This window comes from Propithecus coquereli, unplaced genomic scaffold (assembly GCF_000956105.1).
Source record: "Propithecus coquereli isolate 6110/MARCELLA unplaced genomic scaffold, Pcoq_1.0 Scaffold1, whole genome shotgun sequence".
Classification (NCBI taxonomy): Eukaryota; Metazoa; Chordata; class Mammalia; order Primates; family Indriidae; genus Propithecus; species Propithecus coquereli.
The window spans coordinates 2,399,482-2,420,412 of NW_012133857.1; the positions used below are offsets into that span (position 1 = coordinate 2,399,482).

Below are 20,931 nucleotides of genomic sequence, written 5' to 3' on the forward strand. Positions count from 1 at the left end.
GCTAGGATTACAGGCGTGAGCCACCGCGCCCGGCCTCAATTGATTTTTTTAAAAAAGGAAAGTCCATTGGTTCTTTTATATGTATATATTATATATATCTTATTCTCTCTTCATTACGTTTATATTTTCCTTTAAATATTTGAGCATATCTCATGCCTGTAATCCTAGCACTCTGAGAGGCCTGAGGCAGGAGGATTGCTTGACTTCAGGAGTTCGAGAACAGCCTGAGCAAGAGCGAGACTCCGTCTCTAAAAAAAAAAAAAGAAGAAGAGTTTAAATATTTGAGCATATGTATAATAGCTTTTTAAAAATCCTTGAGTATTCCACCATCTCTGTCATTTCTGTGTCTGTTTCTATTGACTGATTTTTCTGTTGCTTTTGGGTCACATTATCCTGCTTCTTGCTATGTCCAGTGATTTTTTTACTGGGCACTATAAATTTATTACTAAGTGCCAGATTTGTTGAAGTCCTTTAAAAAGTGTTGGTCCTTTGTCTGGTGGGTAGTTAACTTATAAATCAGCTTGATCATTTCAAGGCTTGTTTTTCTGTTTTTGTTTTTGTTTTTAGTTGGTACTGTGGTTTACTATAGCCTTTATCCTAGGGCTAGGTTAACTTTACTACTATGAAGCGACTCTCTGGGTATCCACTGAATGTCCTTTATGTTCAGTGAGGATTCTCCACCTTGGCTGGTTAGAACTAAAAGTTTCCCCATCCTGTGTGAGTTTGTGGAGCTATTTGGCTTATAGTTCTCTGTCTTTCCCTCACCTCGTGGAATTTCATTTTATGTATGTGAAACTTAGAATTTGGCAAAAGATCTAAGGCAATTCCTGTGCAGAGCTCTAGCTTTCTCTGTGCAGCTCCTTCTTTCCTGGTACTCTACCCCTAAAGTTTGCTGCAGCTTTTTGATCTCCAATCTCTCTTTCTCCTCAACGTTACAAGGTTGCCAGGCTCTGCATGGGTTCCCCCCACTGTATAGTAGACTCAAATTCATCTCCAGGCAGAAAGCAGAGGCAATCATAAGGCTCACTTAATTTGTTTCTTTTTTCTCTGGGATTACAGCATTGTCCAATGTCCACAATTAGTTGCCTCCTATATTTTGTTCATTTTTCTTGTTGCTATGGCAGAAGGGCAAACACCATCCCAGTTATTGTGTGATGGCTGGAAGTAAAAGTATTTTCCAGCTCAATTTTGATTCCACTTCCAACAGTATCTCCTCAAAGTCAGATTCTGACCTAAATGGGAGGCCTCTAGCTGGGTCAATTTTAAGAATGCTTTCCATCCTTACCAGAATCTTCTTGCATTCCCTTGCTATTGGATTGGGAAAAACCCCTCCCAGCCTCACCTGCTATTCTCAGCTAACTGAGCCATGCTTTCCAGTGAATACCTCTTAGCCATTTGGGGGTTCTATTGTTCTCAGGCACCTCCACTGCTTCTTGCACAGATGCTGGTCTGAGCAGCTTTTATTGTTGTTGGTAGTTTGCAATTTGTCTCCATTTGCTTGTATTTTGGTGTTTTGAGAGAAACCTCGTCACCTAGTTTATTTGCGAATGTACGTGGATTTTCTGTTTTTTCCATGTAGTTGCTCTGTATTTTGGTGTGAGGATTTTGAAATATTCAAAAACTAAGCAGCCAACAACCAAACCTCCACCTTCCCAGAATCTGGTATAAGTTTTAAGAGCCAGCATGTAATTTACCTTGCTTTCTTTTGCCTGTCTCTGCAATAGTAGCAGCATGTATCAAAATGTAGCCTCTCTCAGCCTTGAGTTATTACAATGAGTAGAGCTCATTTGGCAACGCACAATGGACATGTATTGTGAGTAAGAAATAAATTTTGTTGTTTTAAGCCATTCAGGCTTTGGGATTTTTCCATTCGTTGGTCTCTCTTGAGAGTTAGAAAGTGTTACCTTTCTACCAAGGCAATTCATTTAATTGACCTTAAGGTAGCCACCATTAAGTTAAGAGAGGGGGTGAGGAGAAGAAATATGGAGTGAAGGAAGAAAAGAAATAAGGCAAAGAAATAAAGCAGTTTGAGAACCATGTCTGGGAAATAACAAATAGATAGCTTATTAAGTTTTGGGGGAATTGTGTTACCAAAGAAAGAATGCACCTCTCCACCACTCTATTATACAATATAAATGGTACCCCCTGAAGGTGGGTAGTGTGATACTGCTGTACCTAAATCACTCACTACAGCATATGTCTAACCAGGACCACTCAGAAGCTGAAAGAGGCTGGGACTATTTCTGTTTTCTGAAATGAAGAAGTCCCTACATAAATAACACAAGTTGTAGTTACTTTAAGAGTTCACCTTGCTAAATTAATGCATTTAACCCCGTAACAGAATGCATTATGATTTTATCCATACCAAGTCTTTTTATAATGCCATAGTTTTCCATCTTCTTCCATTAGCATTATACTGAAGGCTGTCCTGCTTAATTGTTTCTTTTCAATTCCTTGTTTTCTGACCTGATCATCAAGGAGGGAGAAGACCAGGGGAAAGAGTGGTCCTAATGCACAGAATGCCTTGTAGAACTCACTGCTGCTATAAGTTCTATAGTGGACATTTAAGTTTTTGGGTTTTTGTTTTGTTTTGCTATGCCTTTCAGCTTCCAGTCACCCATGTCTGATATCAAATGTGGTATTAGCTGGGCGCGGTGGCTCACGCCTGTAATCTTAGCTCTCTGGGAAGCCGAGGCAGGCGGATTGTTGGAGATAAGGAGTTCGAAACCAGCCTGAGCAAGAGCGAAACCCCGTCTCTACTAAAAATAGAAAGAAATTAATCAGACAACTAAAAATATATAGAAAAAATTAGCCGGGCATGGTGGCGCATGCCTGTAGTCCCAGCTACTCGGGAGGCTGAGGCAGGAGGATCGCTTGAGCCCAGGAGTTTGAGGTGGTGTGAGCTAGGCTGACGCCACGGCACTCACTCTAGCCCGGGCAAAAGAGTGAGACTCTGTCTCAAAAAAAAAAAATAAATAAAAAAAATAAAAAAAAAATGTGGTATTAGCACTCTTGTAGTTCAAAAGAACAGAAAAACCAAATCAAACTTGTTTTTCAGATATCTACTGTTATGTTCCTCAGCCAGCCTAGTATTTGCTTGATGGGCTTATGAACAAAATGGTGGTAACGATACAGGCTAATTCCATGAGCTCAACAACATGGATTTCAGCTTTCTAAGAGAATCAAGGGAAGGATATTCCAGCAGTGGGAATGGAGAATATGGGGGCATTAAGGCAGAACTAACCTTACTGTGTCTGAGGAATAGAAAGCAGACCAGTGTGTCTGTCTGATAGTGGTGAGATGGGAGAGGTAAGGGAGCTAATCACTTAGAGCTTTGTTAGCCAGTGTAAGGAGAAGCCACAGGAGGGTTTCAAGTAAGGGAATAATGTGATATGAATTCCGTTTTCAAAAGATTCACTTTAGTTGCTCTACGGAAGATGTTTTCTAGCTAGATAAGAATGAAAGCAGGTGACCAGTTAAGATCCCTTCCTGTTCACTGCTATTGCAGCAGCCCACATGTAAGATGTTAGGTGGTGGTATTGTATATGGAAAAAAGTGGCTGGGTGGTGGATATGTTTTTGAGGCCAACTTGCTGATGGAGTAAATATGGGAGGAATCAAGAATGACTCAATAAGTTTTGAGTTCAGCAACTGACTTGTTGTTTATGCCATTCATTGAGATAGGGACAACTGCAGAGGAGTAAGTTTATAGGGAAAATGAGGAATTCTGCTTTGGTTAGGTCAAGTTTGAGATGCCTGATAGGCTGCCAAATAGAGTTGTCAAATAGGCAGTTGGATATACAATTTTGGAGTTCCCAGAGAGAGAGCAGGGTGGAAGACACAGATATTCAAGCAACTTGGACTACTTTGATCCCTTATTGTGATACCCCCCCTGGTGTGGCATAGAAGAGAGGAACCAGCTAATCTAACTTTTGGCACATGGATTATAGTTGATACCTTCCAGTTCATACTGGAATGGAGACAAAGATTTATCCTTCCTAGAAAAGACACTGAATGCTGGATATGAACTCTCCTTCTCTACCATTGTGGGTCTATCATTGTGGCCTGCTGTGGGATTACCAAATACCTTATACACAGCCAGGGTATCCCATACAACACTTCTTGCTTGGCACACAGTAGCATTAAATTCTGTGTTAAAGGGCCTAGATTATGGGTCACCCACAGGGATTGTGGCAAGGAGGGGCCATCATTGTTCACATAGGATTTTCCAGAACTGGAAAGGACCCTTTCTTAGAGACCCAGAAATCTTTGTGGGGAAGTAACTCCAAAGCGTGGTCCCTGAGGTGTTCCTGGTGCTTTGGAGACTGGGGGTGGTTGACCCTCATTTCAATGTCAATCAGGGCAATACATGTTCTATACAACAGACTTTTACATACCATTTGTGTTTGAATAGGTTTCTGCCATTAAAAAGATGCAAAACTCTGAGGGAGTCTAACCTCTTCGCTTTCCCTATGGGGAAACAGGCTGAGAGAGGTAAAGTGACCGGGACTTCAGGGTGCCATTTCCCTCTCAGCTGCTTTTGCCCTGCTCCCGGCCTGTTCCGAGCAAGGCGGTGGCAAGTCAAGAGAAGCCAGAGGACAGTTAACGTATCTGAGGATCTTGGAGCCTCATCCTTAAGTCATGATGGGCTTTTTCTCTTTAGCTGGGAGCCCCATCACGACCCTCCCAAGCTCTGGATGTGTGACAGGGAGGGTGGAATCTGAGATACAGAACCATCCTCCCCCCACCCCCACCACCAAGGAGGAACTTGGGAGTGAGAACAGCAGAGCCATTTGCTAGACAAGATCTTCAACTGCGGGGACTGGAGGCAATTGAGAACAGTTTTGAAAATGCAGAATGAAGGGCGGGGTGCTGAGAACCACATTGGGTAAGGGTGAGGAAGCAGGTTGCCAGAGGCTCTTTCCCACCTGCTGCTGCTCTGAGGGGCGGGACTCTGCGCCCTCCCTTACTTGGATGAATTTAAAAAATCACTCTCCAGGATCTCCAGCTGTGCTTTTGTGTGTGTGGCAAGGGGTTGCAGACGTGGGGGACCATTTGTCAATTTAAAGAAGCCAGGCTTTTTCTGCCCGTTAATTTGCCCATCAATAGAGATACGATTCTCCCACGCTTCACTGTAACTCTCATTGCACAGGTGGGGAATCTGAGGCTCGGAGGGGAATCCAGGCCATAGTTCCGGGGCTGTCCATTAACTCTGGGATCACAGGGTAGCAAGCATCGGGAGCGTGGGCTCGAGCGCGCGGAGCAGGAATTCCCAGTGTGCTGACCACAGGGTCCAGGTAAAGCGGTCAGGGGCCCAATCCCGCCCACCTCAGTTCGCACGCCTAGTCTTGCCCTCCAGCCAGGTGGTGCACGCGCGTCCTCCCACGGGGGGGCGGGGCCTCTGTGTTGTTGTTTCTCTGGAGCCCCGCCCCTGAGGGGGGCGCGGACCACGCGGCTGGAGGGCCCGCCTCCCCTCCCCCTCCCCGCTCAGCTCGCCCGCCTCTTTGTATCCAACATCCGGGTTTCCCCGCTGGCTCGGCTCCGTGGCCGCCGCTCAGGAGCCATTTTGGACTCGGTTCAGGTCCCCTCCCCCCACCCCTCCCCCGTTCATGGCCCCTCCGGACTCGGCCCCTGCGCCCGGGGCCCGGGCCCAGCCCCGCCGCGTTATGCCTGAGTCGGGCGCGCCCCGGCCCGTGCCCCGCCGACGCCCCCCGGCCCCCGCGTCGCCCCAGAGCCCGGGCCGTAACCTGCGCCGCCCGCAGCGGCCCTGAGCCCGGCCCCGCCGACTGGCCCTTGGAGCCCGAACGCTGCCCGGGGACGAAGGTGCAGGAAGCGCGCGGGGAACAAGACCGAAGGAAGGAGCGGGAAGGAGAGCACAGCCGCCGCCGGGCCCTGCGCGCCCCGGGAGCGCCGTGCGGCCCTGCCCGCGGGCTCCGGGTGTCCGCGGGGCGGCGCCGCGGAACATGACGGCGCCCTGGGCGGCCCTCGCCCTCCTCTGGGGATCGCTGTGCGCCGGTGAGGACGGGGCGCGGCGTGGGGGGCGCGGGGAGGGCGCGCGGGGCCGACCACGGGCGCCGCGCGGTGTTTACCAACAAAGGGCGGGCCCGCGGCCTCGTCGCCGTGCCACCTGCGCCCAGCTCGCACCTCCCGGGGCGGGAATTGGGGGCGCACTGGGCGCCCGACTTGCCGATCTTCGGAGAACGGTCTTGTCTGTGCGGTGGTCTGAGGGATTCTCGTTCGTTAGGCGCCCCCGAGATGAAGGCCGGGAGCCGGAGCCTTAGGGTCGGGGTTTAGGCTGTGCGGGCGCGTGGAACCCAGGGAGAGAGTGAGGAGAACCTGAGCGTGTGGAAGGCGGCCAAGCGGGTGGGCAGATCTAATCGGGGGTGGTAGGGATTGTCGGTGCAGCAGTGGCCGGTGGGGACAGGGCTGCGCGTCTCTCAGAGCCACTAACTAGAGAGAAGCGAAGGGGGCGGCTTCACGCAGCCCAGAGGAGTCACTTGTACCCCATCCCACCAGTCTGCGTCGCGTCGCCTGCACGGCGGGCTGTTGGTGCTGGCTCCCACCTGCTCCCGCTTTCCCTGCGGTGGGCCCCAGGACGCAGAGTGCCGTCGCCTAGCGGGACTGATTTGTTTTGGGGACCTGGGAGGGGAGGTGGGGTAAAAAGCTAAGCCAACAGGTTCGCGTTCGCTTGGGCCTTTGGGAGGCAAGTGGCGGGGCTGGGTGACCCTCGCTTAGTTCGCCGGCGGCCGCGGTCTTGTGGTTGGGGGTGTTTGGCTGGCGCGTGTGTTCTCGGGGCTATGTGGGTGCGGGTGGATACACGCGGAGTTCCCCCGGGAGAGCTGTTTTCCGTCAAGGCCGAAGCACCGATTTCCCTCTCCGAATAGTGCCAGGGTGCGCGCAGCCCAGGTGGGCGCACTGGGACGGGCTCCGGGCAGTCTTGGGAAACGTGGGTAGCCCGGCATTGAGGCTCCTGCGAGAAGGTCGGGGCGGCTGTTACCCTGTGGCCCGGCCGCCAGGTCCTGCGCGTCTTTGTTCCCAGCCCCCATTACACATGCAGCGCGGGTCCCCCGCCGCCCGCAGTGGCAGCAGCCCAGAGTCTGGGAAACCCGCGAGGGGCGGGGTTGGGTGTGCAGGGGCGGGGCTCGGGTCCCCAGGCTCCTGCGGGGGTGTGGATCCGGGATCTCCATCCCATCCCATCCTCACCTTCATTCTGCCCCCTCCTTTGCAAAGTGATGAGGCTTAGTTTACGCCTAAAGCGAGTGAGTTTTCGAGTGGGGTGGGAGCGCGTAGCCTGAGTGCGGGGACCAGAGGGCAAAGACCACTTCACTGGTACCTCAGGACCCTGTAGGAGGTGGCGTCGCCGCTCTCCTGGAGCAGTTTTCTGTGTGGTGGAGGCCAAGTGATGGTCCTGTTGAACTTTTTGTTCGTTTTTGTCCCCTTCCCTTTGAGATGCTTTTTCCCCTTCCCTTTGGGATGCTTTTTCCACGCCCCAGGGAAGGCGTGGGTCTGCTAAAGGGAGGGCGGCCAGCAAGGTGCTGGCATGCAGCAGCCCGCCTGGCTGCCTCTGGACCCCCTGGGTACTTAATCCCCGGACGTGCTTGGGCCCTTCCAGTTTGGCTTACCTCCTTCATTAGGCAGGTCCAGGAGGCATTGGGCCCCTGGAAGCACTATTTCTTTCCTCTTTCCTCTGCTCCCCACTCCTAGCTTGGGCAGTGCTGAGCAGTGTATCCTGGTAGGGGGCAGCCAGAGTCAGACTCCAAGGATCTGCGTTCCTACCCTGAGAGGAAGGTAGAGTAACTGGATGTTTCTTATGGTTACACCAGTCAGTCCTCTGGTGGCCACTACCCTGCCCTGTGTGGAACTATGGGAAAAGAGCTGCCCCACATCCAGGTTGGGGCAGAGCTGGCCCTTCTCTTCCCTTGGCAGCAAGGATGCCCTTCTTTCAAGCTTCTGGCTTCTGGTTTAGAATTACCTCCACTCCTGCAGCACACAATGCTCTGATAGAAAGAAGATCTGGAATAGTGCTGTCCAACAGAAATACTGTGTGAACCATATATATCTTAAACTTGTAAACTTGTCTTTTTTTTTTTTTTTTTAAGAGATGGGGTCTCGCTGTGTTTCCCTGGCTGGTCTCAAACTCCAGGGCTCAAGCGATCCTCCTGCCTCAGCCTCCTGGGTAGCTGTGAGTAGCTGGGACTACAGGCATGCACCATGGTGCCCAGCTATATAACTTAAAATTTTCTAGTAGTCATGTTAATACAAGGAAAAAGAAACAACTGTGTCTTAGCTCTGGCTGCCATGACAAAATACCATAGACTGGGTGGCTTAAACAGAAATTTATTTTCTCACAGTTCTGGAGTCCGTAAGTCTGAGACTAGGGTACTGGCATGGTCGAGTTCTGGTAAGGGCCCTCTTCCTGGCTTGCAGACCTCCACCTTTTCACTACCTCCTTCTGTGACAGGGCTGGAGAAAGAGAGAGGGGGAGGGTGCGAGAGAGGGAGAGGGAGAGAAACTTATCTTTTCTTCTTTTAAGACCACTAATCTCATCCTTATGACCTAATGGCCCCATGATCTACTCTAACCCTATCTACCTCTCAAAGGTCTCCACATATCTTTACATTGGAGGTTAGGGCTTGAACGTATAAATTTGGGGGGGACACAAACATTCTATAATGAGGCAGGATGATTGTTTAATCTGATATATACAAAATAATCATTTTAGCATGTAATCAATATTAAAACAATGAGACATTTTACATTCTTTTTTTGTACTGTCTTCAAAATCCGGTATGTATCTTACTTACACTTAGAGAACATCTCAACTCCGACTTTCTATATTTCACGTGCTCTATAGTCACAGTTGGCTAGTGACTACCATATTGGACAATGCAGACCTAGAAGGAAGGGCCGAATTTATGCCCTAATAATGGCATGGTGCTTGTCACAAGATCAGTAGCCAATTAGTTCTTTAAGTCTTTTGTGGTCTGTGCCTGGCCCACAGTCTTTGAGAAATAAGCCATCTGGCTCTTGCATTGCGTGGACATCACAGACACTCTGTGTATCTCATAAAAGCTCCTGACACCTGCCTCTACTTGGGGTTCAGATCAGAGGGCCTGTGGGGGCAGGGTGGAGCTATGTTCTGAGTGGAGTGTCAGGAGCCACTGACTGGGGAGGGGGACCAGACTCCTGTCTGTCCTGCCAGGAAGCGCAGACCCTGACTACCCTCATAGGCTGACCATCCTTTGATCCAAAGCATTCAGCTCCCAAGCAGGGGGCTGAATGCACAGGCACTCAGGGGGTGGCTTCCTGGAAGAGACCAGGGCTGAAATCTGAACACTGGGCAGGACCACAAAAGGCAGCAGTAAGGGAGAGGACATGTCCAGTGGCCTGAACACGGTAAGTGAGGCAGCAAGGTGGGAATATGCCCAGTGAACCCATCCCCACCAGGACAAGGTGCTCCACAGGACTGGTATAGTGGGTATGTGCAGAGCAGCAAGGACTTCAAGGAGTCTAATTAGTGGGCGACAGGTTTCTATTATCAGTGCAGAACAGTGTGCGCACACAATGTAGGTACACACATTGCATGTACATTCCATTTCCTCAGAGAAGGGCATATGTATGAATGAGTGAGTGAAGTGACCTTCATCTCTCAGGCCCAGTGTAGTGGTAGTTGCCAAGGACATGGGCTACAGAGCCATGGGATGTAAGTGTCCGTCTATGGGGAAGGGTATCCTCTGCTACCTGTCCTTGTACCCGCTGGGCACTCCAGGCTCTGCATTGACTGGCTGGCTGAACTGCCCTTTGGGAGGAGTGGGCACCCTACCCATTCTTAGAGGCCCTTCCAAGACAGTTGATGTGATAAACTCGCCCATCCTTACAGTCCCTACAGCTGGGCAAAAACGTAAGATCCAAGCCCCACAGCCTCCCACTGCTTGGACCTCTGTGTCTACTACTCTGCAGGTTTTTCTGGGTATCAGGACTCCCCAGAAGTGCCTGACCTCCTCTGACACTTCATCTAAGGAGCTCCCTGTGCAGGAAGCCCAGTGAAGAGCCTGCATCCTGCACAGTGGTCCTTCATGTCATAGGCCCCTCAGAATCTGATGAAAGCTGTGGGTCCTTCCCTCAGGAAAATAAATAAGTACATGTGTGCACGTACATCGTGTGCACACACTGTTTTGCACTGATAATAGAAACCTGTCGCCCACTAATTGGACTCCTTGAAGTCCTTGCTGCTCTGCACATACCCACTATACTAGTCCTGAGGAGTACCTTGTCCTTGTGGGGAGGGGTCCACTGGGCTTATTCCCACCTTGCTGCCTCATTTACCCTGTTCCGGCCACTGGACATGTCCTCTCCTTTACTGCTGCCTTTTGTGATCCTGCACAGTGTTCAGGTTTCAGCCCTGGTCTCTTCCAGGAAGCCACCCCCAGAGTGTCTATGCATTCAGCCCCCTGCTTGGGAGCTCAGGGTAGTACAAGTGGGAACCAAGGAGCATCAGGTCAGGAGTTTAGATCCACTTGGAGATTACTGACTTGTCAGCATGATCTAGAGGGGTGGAGGGAGTGTCTGGATAATACTTTTGACAGCAACTCTGGATAGATAGCCGTGAGGCAGGGTCCTGGCTACATGGGTCTCATTCTGCAACAGGGTTTCTCAACCTTGACACTATTGACATTTTGGACCTGATGATACTTTGTTGTGTGTTGGGGTAGAATGGGAGGGGGAGCTGTCCTGTGCATTGCAGGATGTTTAGCAGCATCCCTGACCTCTCCCCACTAATTTCAGTAGCACCTCTGTAATCATGACAACCAAAAATGTTTCTAGATCTTGCTAAATGCCCCTGGTAGAGGTTGGAGCAAAATTGTCTCAGGTTGAGAACCACTGATCTGGAATGTTCTTATGATTTTAAAGAGGCAGACAGTCATGGGAGGTGGAGGTGATGGCTTCTGAGTGCACATCAGTCCCACCCCCCTTTGGATTCAAAGTCTGAGGCTGGATTCTCTTCAAAGCCTAGGGGATTCCTGCTTTACTAAACCTGCTCAGTGTGTGAGAGTTTGGTTCAAAGTTAGTAGTTCTGGTGTGTTGCTTGCCAGGGAGGAGAATCCTGGCGTCCTTGAGTTTTCCCAGAAGTGGTTCAGGTTTCAGGGAGGCGGTGGCTATGGGTGGCTGGGCAGCCTGCCTGTCCGAACCCGCCCACCCGCCTCTGACTGTTGCCTTAAGTCTGGCACTGGAGCCTCTCCCTCCTGCAGGCACAGAATGTCAGGAAGTGGCTGTTGTTGGGGACTCTCCGCCTGCCCAGCACCCCCTCTGCGCTCACCTGGAAGCCTCACGAACTGAGGCTGCCCCTGCCTGCCAGGAGGAGTGCTGGGGTTGTAGCAAGACGCAGGCATGCCCTTTCCCCCGAACGGGCCTGCTGTGTGGCACTCCGAGGAGCCTCAGCGGCTGTGGGCCTGGAATCCCCAGGCCAGGGACACCAGGGCAGGTGGGCAGCCTCTCCCCAAAGGTATGGGTGCAAGTCTCTCCCTTCTCTCAGGGTGTGGTGGTCAGATTGGAATCTGAAGGCAGGGCCAGGCTTCCTCCTGTGGACCTGGGGAGGTGTGGTGGGCAGCACTGCCTGAGACGAGTCAGCACTGGAGGCCCTGACAGAGTTGTTGATATCTACGGAGACCTGTCTGTTGGGCTTGGCAGGCTGGCAGCCCCCTGTTGCTACCCCCGTGTTTATTTTCTATTCCTCCCCTGGCCTACTCAGATCTTTGCTAGCTAGGGCTTTCTGGGGGTTTCTTCTCTGAACTTGAACTCGGTGAGACAGCTTGCTGCACTGGGAACTAATTACAAACCGGGTTCTTAGGGTAGAAAGAAGCATATTTTTTTCAAGAGGTGGGATCTCGCTATGTTGCCCAGGCTGGTCATGAACTCTTGGCCTCAGGTGATCCTTGTGGCTGAGACTACAGGCACAAGTCACCGCACCCAGCTGGAGGAAGCATTCTTAGAAACTTCAGTTTCCAAGTGCTCCACATCACTGGTGTGTGAAGTTTTCGCTGGGTTTGGGATTTCCTAGTTCCATCCCTTGGAGTCTTTCCAAAGGATACTTTATTGCCTTCTCAGATTCTATCACCAATTCTTTGTTCCAAAACAAACACCCATCCCCTTGTTCCGGGATTCCTTTTTGGTCTCTCATTCTCCACCAGACTCATGGGTCCATCCCAGCCCCAGAGGTACCTGTCCTTGCTGTCCTGGTGGTGCTGCTCCTGGATGCCTAGGTTGTTGGGTAGAGGAAATGCTGCTGCCTTCTTCTGAGTCTTTGTTTATTAAGTTCTTCAGTGATGTTTCTGTCTGAGACAATGGTAAGTACTGGAAATCAGTGGATAAAGCAAGCTGGGATTGTTCAGGGGTCAGCTGTGTCTCCTTCTGGCCCAGGACCAGTAATGGCTTCCTGCCTTTGGACAGCTCCATGCTGGTTATTCCAGGCTTGCTGTACACATACATGCGCCTTTTTCAGATCCTCTCTGGGACTGGCAGCTCCAGCTGGGTGTTTTCATTCAGAGACAGGTGATCGCTGGAAGTGGGTGTTGGAAAGGAAGCCTGCCTCACTGGGCAGATGTGTGGCCCTCCTGCCAGGGGAATGTTCTCTGGAGGGGCCTGGCCTGCTGGACAATGGGGCTTCTCCTCCCTGGCCAGTTTGTGGGCTGGAGCTGAGGTGTTTTGTGAGGCAAGCTCATGCTCTTTGCAAACGTTCCTCTGCTGACTATCTCAGTTCCACTCTGACAACTAAGGAGGCTAAAATTAGTTTTGGAGAAGGAAAAGGAAGGCTGGTTGGAAACCCAAGCCCTTGGCTGGAGGATGGAGGCTGCTTCCCCAGTTTGTGGCTGAGCATTTCCGAGGATGTGACCAGACCAGCTGTTGTCTGTCCATCTGAGGAGAGGGAGGGGTCCCTGTTTCCTCCAGATCTGAACCAATTAAAACAGGAGACTGAATTGGAAACTGACTCTCTCCAGTGTTGATGCCAAGATGTTTTTTCCTTCTGGCTTGTGCAGTGTGGTGCATGGTGTTATCAGGTATGAGGACAGTGCCTTTTAATGAATGTCCAGTGTCATTGACAACCTTCCTCCTCCTTCATTCCCAACTTGATTATTATGTGTCCCTTGATTCAGAAAGCATGCATGAGTTCTCAGAGTCCTAGGTTGGCAGCCATGGTTTAGGATTCTCTTATTTTATGTACTTTTTGGGAATTTCCTTCTCACCAAAGTTTGACATTGAGTTGGAGGGAAGCCCTGTGGCCCAGAGTTCATGAGAGGTCCAGCTTCTCTGTGCATGAAAGACATGGGGAATCAAGGCTCATCTGCTCTGGAGCTTAGAAACTAGAAGTCCAGAAGAGTTAGAGAGGTGAACTCAGGTTTCTCTTCCCACCTGGCTAGCCCTTCCTGTGAACCTTCTGCCTGGGGGTGGGTTTTGCAGGCCATGTGGGAGTAGCGCCAAGCCAGGGCAATGCACTTCTGTCTCCCCTACCCTGAAAAGCTACACCCAAACCTCCCTTCACCCAGGGGTCTCCCCGGGGTGTAGTTGGGGGAGTCTAGGTCATTTTGGCCCTGACTTCTTTTCCCATTTTAAATTTTATTTTTGGTTATACAAATAATAACACATTTATTAAATAATTGCAGAAATTTAGATGCTACAGATAAAACCAGGATCTCCTTTACTACCTCTGACCCCTGAGTTCTCCTCCAAAGGAGAGCTTTTTAAGGTTGATGTGTTTTCCCAAATTCGTGGGCTCAGGTTGATCCTCTTGCCTCAGCCTCCTGAGTAGCTGGGACCACAAGTGTGCGCCACCACGCTGGGCTCATTTTTTTCTATTTTTAGTAGAGACAGGGTCTCCCTTTTGCTCAGGCTGGTCTCGAACTCCTGACCTCAAGCGATCCTCCTGCCTCAGCCTCCCAGAGTGCTAGGATTACAGACCCGAGCCTCTGCGCCAGGCCGTGGTGTGTATTCTTCTAGACATTTTTACCTGTGCATCTATAGGAGTACTTAGAGAAATATACTTTTTTTTTTTCACCTAAAACGATATTTTGGCATTTAATTGAAGCATAAAATAAATACTGAGTAACATACAAGTAAGTATCCGAAATGTCAGCTCAGAATTTTCACAAACTGAATACACCTGTGTAATCAGCTTCCAGATCAAGAAGCAGAAATTTACCAGCCTCTCCCGCAACCAAGCCCTGTCTTACTCCCTTTTGGTCACTACCCTCACTCTCTAGGGTTAATGAGGGTCCTGATTTACAACAGCATAAGTTAGTTTTGCCAGTTTTTGTATTTCATATGAATGGAATCATGAATGGAATCTTATGGAATGAACTGTTTTGTGTCCATCTTTTGCTCACCATGTTTGTGACTTTCACTTACGTCATTGCATGTCATAGCTTTTTAAACTCAAAGATCTGTTTTGGCAAACTTTCTAATATATATGGATCTCCTTTGATCTTTCAAATAGCTGTGTAAAATTCCAAAGTTTAAATATAGACTACATTTTATCTAGTTTCCTTTTATTGATGGATTTTGTGGTTGCATAGCATTTATGCAGATCGTTTCTCAAGGATAGATGACGAGTAATTTCTGGGTTGTAAGACATGTTTATTTTCAATTTTAATGGATACTGAAAGATCTTTTTAAATTTTATTTTAATTAATTTAAGTTTTATTTTACTTTACCCAGGTGATGGAAGTGGGGGCAGAAGCTGGGTGAGATGGCGGGTAGCTCTCTGCAGCAATCTGTGAACAACCTTCTTATCCTCCCATCCCAAACCTCTGCTGAAATGCTAGATTACCGAGATTGGAAGTAGCCCCACTTCATGAAGGGTGTCTGGAGAGGGGGAGGGCTCACTTCCGCTGGCGCATTGTCTGAGAACTAGAGAGGCTGCTTTCTGTATCTGAGTCTCCTGGTTACTGTGCTGGCAAGGGAGGAGGTAGCACTGGACTAGCCAGGATGCACTGGTCTGGGTGTAAGATGGGCATGCATGTGTGTGTCTGTGTGTGCTCACTTACCATGCCCGTGCTGCCTCCATCCTCCAGAGAGACTAAGACACTTGCTGAAGAGCTCTGGGTAACGGAGCACTGTCAGTGAGCCCAGTGCATGTGGCAGAACTCTGACTTCACATGTGGTGATAATGGTAGTAGGGGTATGGGAGAAACTACAGTAGAATTATTTTAGAGTCTGATGAGAGGCTTCTCATGACAGAAGGAGCTCTGGTGAGTGTCTGTTCCTGAGTGAGTGAGTATATGCCTTGTTCACTTGTACAGCCCTCTGCCACAATTGGCAGAAGACTTAGCGAACACAGTTTGGGAAGACTCGTTCTCCAAAGCCCTTGCTTCCCAGTCTCTTTCTTCAGCTCGTCGCCTACTCATTCATTACTGTTGTACTGGGATTCCTTTGTAAGCCCGCGTGTTTGGCCCTGCTCATGGATTTAGATTACGTTGGATTTGTGGAAATGTTTCTAGTACAAATGATGTCCCAATCAGCTTTCCCACATTGTACAGGTGATGTGCACTGTTGGTGTTTTAGTCTGCTTAGGCTGCTGTAACAGAATACCATAAACTGAGTGGCTTAAACAACAGATATTTATTTTCTCACAGTTCTGAAGGCTGGAAGTCCAGGATTAAGGTGCTGGCAGGGTTGTTTTCTGGTGAGGCCTCTCCTTGCCTTGCTGATGGCAGCCTTCTTGCTGTGTCCTCACATGGCCTTTTCACTGTGCATGTATATTTCAGGGGTCTCTTCCTCTTCCTATAAGGATACCAGTCTTCTGTTGGATTAGGGGCCTGCCCTTATAACTTCGTTTAACCTTAATTACCTCCTTAAAGGCCCTGTCTCTAAATATAGTCATGTTGGAGTTCAGGGTTTCAACCTATGAATGGGGGGGCTCAATTCAGTCTATAACAGTCTGAAATAGTGAAGTTGGTAGAAAGTGAATTCTGTTTTTCTTTTGAGTTACATTTTGAAATGGAAGTTCCTTTTTTCAGGGCTTTGTCCTGGTGTCTCTGATCTTGCTTAGCACTTTCCATGGGCAATCTTATCTACACCGGTGGGCTCAGTTTCTGTGTTTGTGTAGATGTGCCCTTGCCTTTGGGCAAATTATGGTCCTGAAAATATGTCTAGAAGCTGAGTAAAAAGTAGGTATGGAGATTTCCTCTTCTGATAATCAGGACCAAACTTCTTTCTGAAGGCAGTTGGAAAAACTGGACAAAATGAAGAAAACATCTCTAGTTGAAGGCATTGTACAGCTGTACAAAGAAGATAGTGAACACCTCCCAGGCCCAGTATCTGCATGAAAACAAAAGCTGAGATCAATGACTTTGGCATTTGGGTCTATTTTCATTCATTCCTTAGGGGCAACTGATAGGTTCAGCATTGCATTTGATAGCCTTCTAGGACTAGGAAAATAGGAATTAGAGTTCTGAGCAAAGGGTGGGCACAGTCAACCACTTTTGGGTTGGGATCCCAAAGACTAGGAGTGAGGAAGACCCAATTGTAGACAACCTGTAAAGTTGGATTAAAATATTCTGGGATTAATAGTATCTTTAGCTGCCTGCCAGAAGCTCTAAATTCATTCTGGAGGATTTATATCATCCTAGGCCTCAAATTATTTCTATAAACAATTTTGCAAATATAGTGACTAGCTGATGATAACTAGCACAAACATCACAGTTGAAGCAGATCTTGATGAGCTCCAGTTGTAATCATGTACATATTTTAAAATAGCAGTGCTCACTGTGGTCAAGGAGATGAAAGAGTAGAAGTTTCAGCAGAGAGCTGAAGGCTATAGATAACCAAAAAAATCTGTTCAAAAATTGTTCTGTATTAAAAACAAATTATAATAAGAACTCAATGATTTTATCAGATTAGGTGAAATTGAAGAGAGAATTAGTGAATTGGATGATGGGTCAGAAAAAAATATACAGATTGAACTGTGGAGAGACAAAAGGATGGATAATACAGAAGAAAGAGAAGGACACCTAGAAGATGAAGTGAGAAGGTCTAAAACCCATGAAGTCATAGCCATAGAAGTAAATGAGAGAGATTGAGGCAGAAGAGATAATAGCTGAGAACTTTCAAAAACTACTGAAAGACATGAAGCCACAGATTCAAGACATCCAGTGAGTCTCAAATAAGATAATAAATAAAAAAATCCATACCTGTTCCCATCACAGTCAAAATTCTGGAACCAAAGACAGAATCTTGAAAGCAGCTAGAGTGAAAAGACAGTACCATCAAAAGAGCAGTAGTTACATTGACAGCTAACTTCTTTTTTTTTTTTTTGAGACAGAGTCTCACTCTGTTGCCCGGGCTAGAGTGCTGTGGCATCAGCCTAGCTCACAGCAACCTCCTTCTGCCTCAGCCTCCCGAGAAGCTGGTACTACAGACATGCGCCACCATGCCCAGCTAATTTTTTCTCTATAGATTTTTAGTTGTCCAAGTAATTTCTTTCTATTTTTAGTAGAGACGGGGTCTCGCTTTTGCTCGGGCTGGTCTCGAACTCCTGAGCTCAAACAATCCGCCCGCCTCGGCCTCCGAGAGTGCTAGGATTACAGGCGTGAGCCACCGCGCCCGGCCGATAGCTAACTTCTTAACAAACAGTAGAAGCCAGAAGACAGTGGAATGAGTGATAGCTTTAAGTGCTGAAATAAATAGTTGTCAACCCAAAATTCTTTTCTTAAATTATTTGTTATTTATTATTTTTTGAGACAGAATTTCACTGTGTTGCCCGGGCTGGTCATGAACTCCTGGGCTCAAGCGATCCTCTCACCTCAGCTTCCCAAGTAGGTCGGATTGCAGGTATGTGCCACCGTTCCCAGTTCCTAACCTAACATTCTGTATCAAGCGAAACTATCTTTCAAGAATGAAGACGTCATTATGTTAAGGGAAATAAGCCAGACACAGAAAGATATGATCTCACTCATATGTGGGACCTAAAAAGATTGATCTCATAGAAGCAGGGAGTAAGAATAGTGGTTATCAGAGGCCGGTGGCTAGCGAGGAAGCTCAGATGGGGAGAGGTTGGTCAGAGGGTAGAAAGTTACAGTTAGATAAGAGGAATAAATTCTGGTGTTCTGTTGCACAGTAGGGTGACTGTAGTTAACAATAATGTGTATTTCAAAATAGCTAGAAGAGACGACTTTGCTCTCACCACAGAGAAATGATAAATATTTGAGTGATGGATTTGCTAATTACCCTGATTTGATTATTACACAGTGTACACATGTATCAGCATTACATTGTACCCCATAAACGTGTACAATCGTGTCAATTAAAAATAAAACAAAACTTAAAAAGGTGTCATGTAAAGGAGGTATTCTTCAGGCAGAAGGAAAATAATCCAGATAGAAGGTTAGAGATGTAGAGAGAAATGAAGAGCAGTGAAAATGATTCATGTTCAGGCTTTTTTTTTGGTATGAGAAGAATATGGAGTTTGAAATACACACAAAAACAAAATGCATGGCAACAATGCTGTATGTGGGAGTGGAGTGCAAATTAAGCTAAATTGTTCTAAAGGTTCTTATATTGTCCAGGAAGAGAGTGGAACTGTCAGTTAATGTTACATTTTGATAAGAAGGCATGCTATAATCTTTAGGGTAACCACTAAATGTTGGAAAGATTATAACTTTCAAGCTAAAAAAGGGACAAATGGAATAATAGAGAATTCTTCAGTTGAGAAGAAAGCAATAAAAGAGAGATAAGGGAACATGGGGCAGGTGAGATATATAGAACTAATATCCCTAGTGAACACATGATATAAAAATCCTTAGTAAAATATTCATACCTAGAATTCAGTAATATGTATAATACAACTATTAATACATCATGACCAAGTGTTTTTATTCCAGGAATGCATAGCTGATAATAGCAATTGAAAATCAATCTAGTTCACGATGTTAACAGAGTAAAGGAAGACAAACTATGTAATTGTCTCAGTTGATGCAGAAAAAGCCTTTAATGTTTAATCTTTAGTTAATCCTCAGAATAAAGCAATTTGGAAATGCAGATGACCAAGAACAGCCAAGGCAATCTTTAAGGAAAAGAAAAAAAGTTCTCCTACTGGATTTCAGGACTCATTGGAAAGCTGTGGTAATTAAAATAATAAGTTTCTGGTGTGCAAAGATAACTGAGTAGAACAGAATAGAAAGTCCAGAAATATATCCATGCCTATATGGATACTTAATTTAAGACAAAGGAGAAACCAACTCAGAAATTGGGAGATGGATAGTCTTTCTAATAAAAATGAAAACATTACAGTTCTGTTCGAAGTGATGTTTCATAGATATGAGAATTTGTTTCAAAACTGGGAAATAGAACTGATGGGGCTTCATTGAGTGGATAAGTTACCCGTTTTGGTGTCTCGGTATTGAAACATTTCATATTATAGCCACTCAAGCTTACGTTCACATAGTACATTACTTCCATCTATTTACTTTCTACCTGTCTTTGTAAATTTTTAATTTTAGATACGGTGTTTTTAGTTTTAGAATTTCTATTTGGACCTTTTTTATAGATTCTGTTTCTCTGCTGAGATAACCTCTTAACGTATTCATTAGAATACACTTTCCTGTTTTTTTTTTTTTGAGACAGAGTCTCACTGTGTTGCCTGGGCTAGAGTGCCATGGCGTCATCCTAGCTAGCTCACAGCAACCTCAAACTCCTGGGCTCAAGCGATCCTCCTGCCTCAGCCTCCCGGGTAGCTGGGACTACAGGCATGCGCCAGCATGCCCGGCTAATTTTTTGTATATATTTTTAGTTGTCCAATTAATTTCTTTCTAATTTTAGTAGAGACGGGGTCTTGCTTTTGCTCAAGCTGGTCTTGAACTCCTGACCTTGAGCGATCCACCTGCCTCGGCCTCCCAGAATGCTAGGATTACAGGTGTGAGCCACCACACCCGGCCAGAATGTACTTTCCTGTACTTCCACAAGAATACTTCTGATGGTTACTCTTTGCTAATTCCAACGTTCAGTTTTCTTAGGGTTAGTCTCCAGTGGTTGTATTTTCTCTTGAATATGGGACACATTTTCCTGTATTTCATATAGTTTTGGTTTATATTTGAATAGTGTTAGTTGTGGAGACTCTGGATTCTCTTATCTTCTCAAAAGCACTGATTTTTTTAGGGGGTGGGGATTATCATTTATATTTGTTTTAGCAGGTAATTATATTGACTGAATTCATAAACTTGTGTGTGGTGGGCAGCTACTGAAATATTTATTTAATTCTTTGAGGCTTATTTGGTTGCTTGGAGTCTGTTCTGTGCCTGTGTAGTTCAGGCTTGAACAGAGTTATGTGTGGACTGTGGCTACCGTCCTGGACTGACCTTTATCCTATGTTCCCTTTGCTCATCATCCTGAAGATACTGATCATCACTTATCTCCTGTGTTGAATCCTGTGTTTTCCTCTTTGTTTCCTCCCTCATTTTGGTAGCGCACACCCTCTAGTACATTTAGAGAAAGGGTGAATAGGAAGTGCTTATTCGTGATCTTGCTTTTTTGCTTTTCTGCCTTGCATGTCATTGATAACAGTTAAGTAGGTGTGTACTTGTAAATAGGAAATCTTTTTCCCTCCAGTTGTAAAGCACTATCCCATTGTATTCTAACTTCCAAGTATTGGCTGCTGGAATTTCAAAGGCATTCTGATTCCTAATCCTTTACTAGTACTGTGTCTCTTACTAGATATTTGTAGTGGGATCCTTTCTTGTCCCCAGGTTGTGAAATTTTACAGTGATGAGCCTTTGTGGTGGGATCCTGTTTTTATCAACAGTGCTGGTCATTGATTACTTTCCTTCCATTTTCTTTTTCTTTTCTTTCTTTTTTTTTTTTTTTCTTTCCTTCCATTTTCTTTTTCTTTTCTTTCTTTTTTTTTTTTTTTAGACAGAGTCTCACTCTGTCACCTGGGTAGAGTGGG

At 46.9% G+C, this 20,931-nt stretch overlaps 1 protein-coding gene across 1 annotated transcript in view; it reads left to right on the top strand.

Annotated features, from left to right (window-relative positions):
- Positions 1–5,958: 5,958 nt before the first annotated feature.
- ACVR2B (activin A receptor, type IIB) overlaps positions 5,959–20,931 on the top strand; it is a 29,273-nt gene continuing 14,300 nt past the window's right edge. Inside the window, exon 1 of the mRNA XM_012648832.1 lies at positions 5,959–6,014. Coding sequence (XP_012504286.1) covers positions 5,963–6,014 — 52 coding nt within the window. The 5' untranslated portion in view covers positions 5,959–5,962. The remainder of the gene's footprint in view (positions 6,015–20,931) is intronic.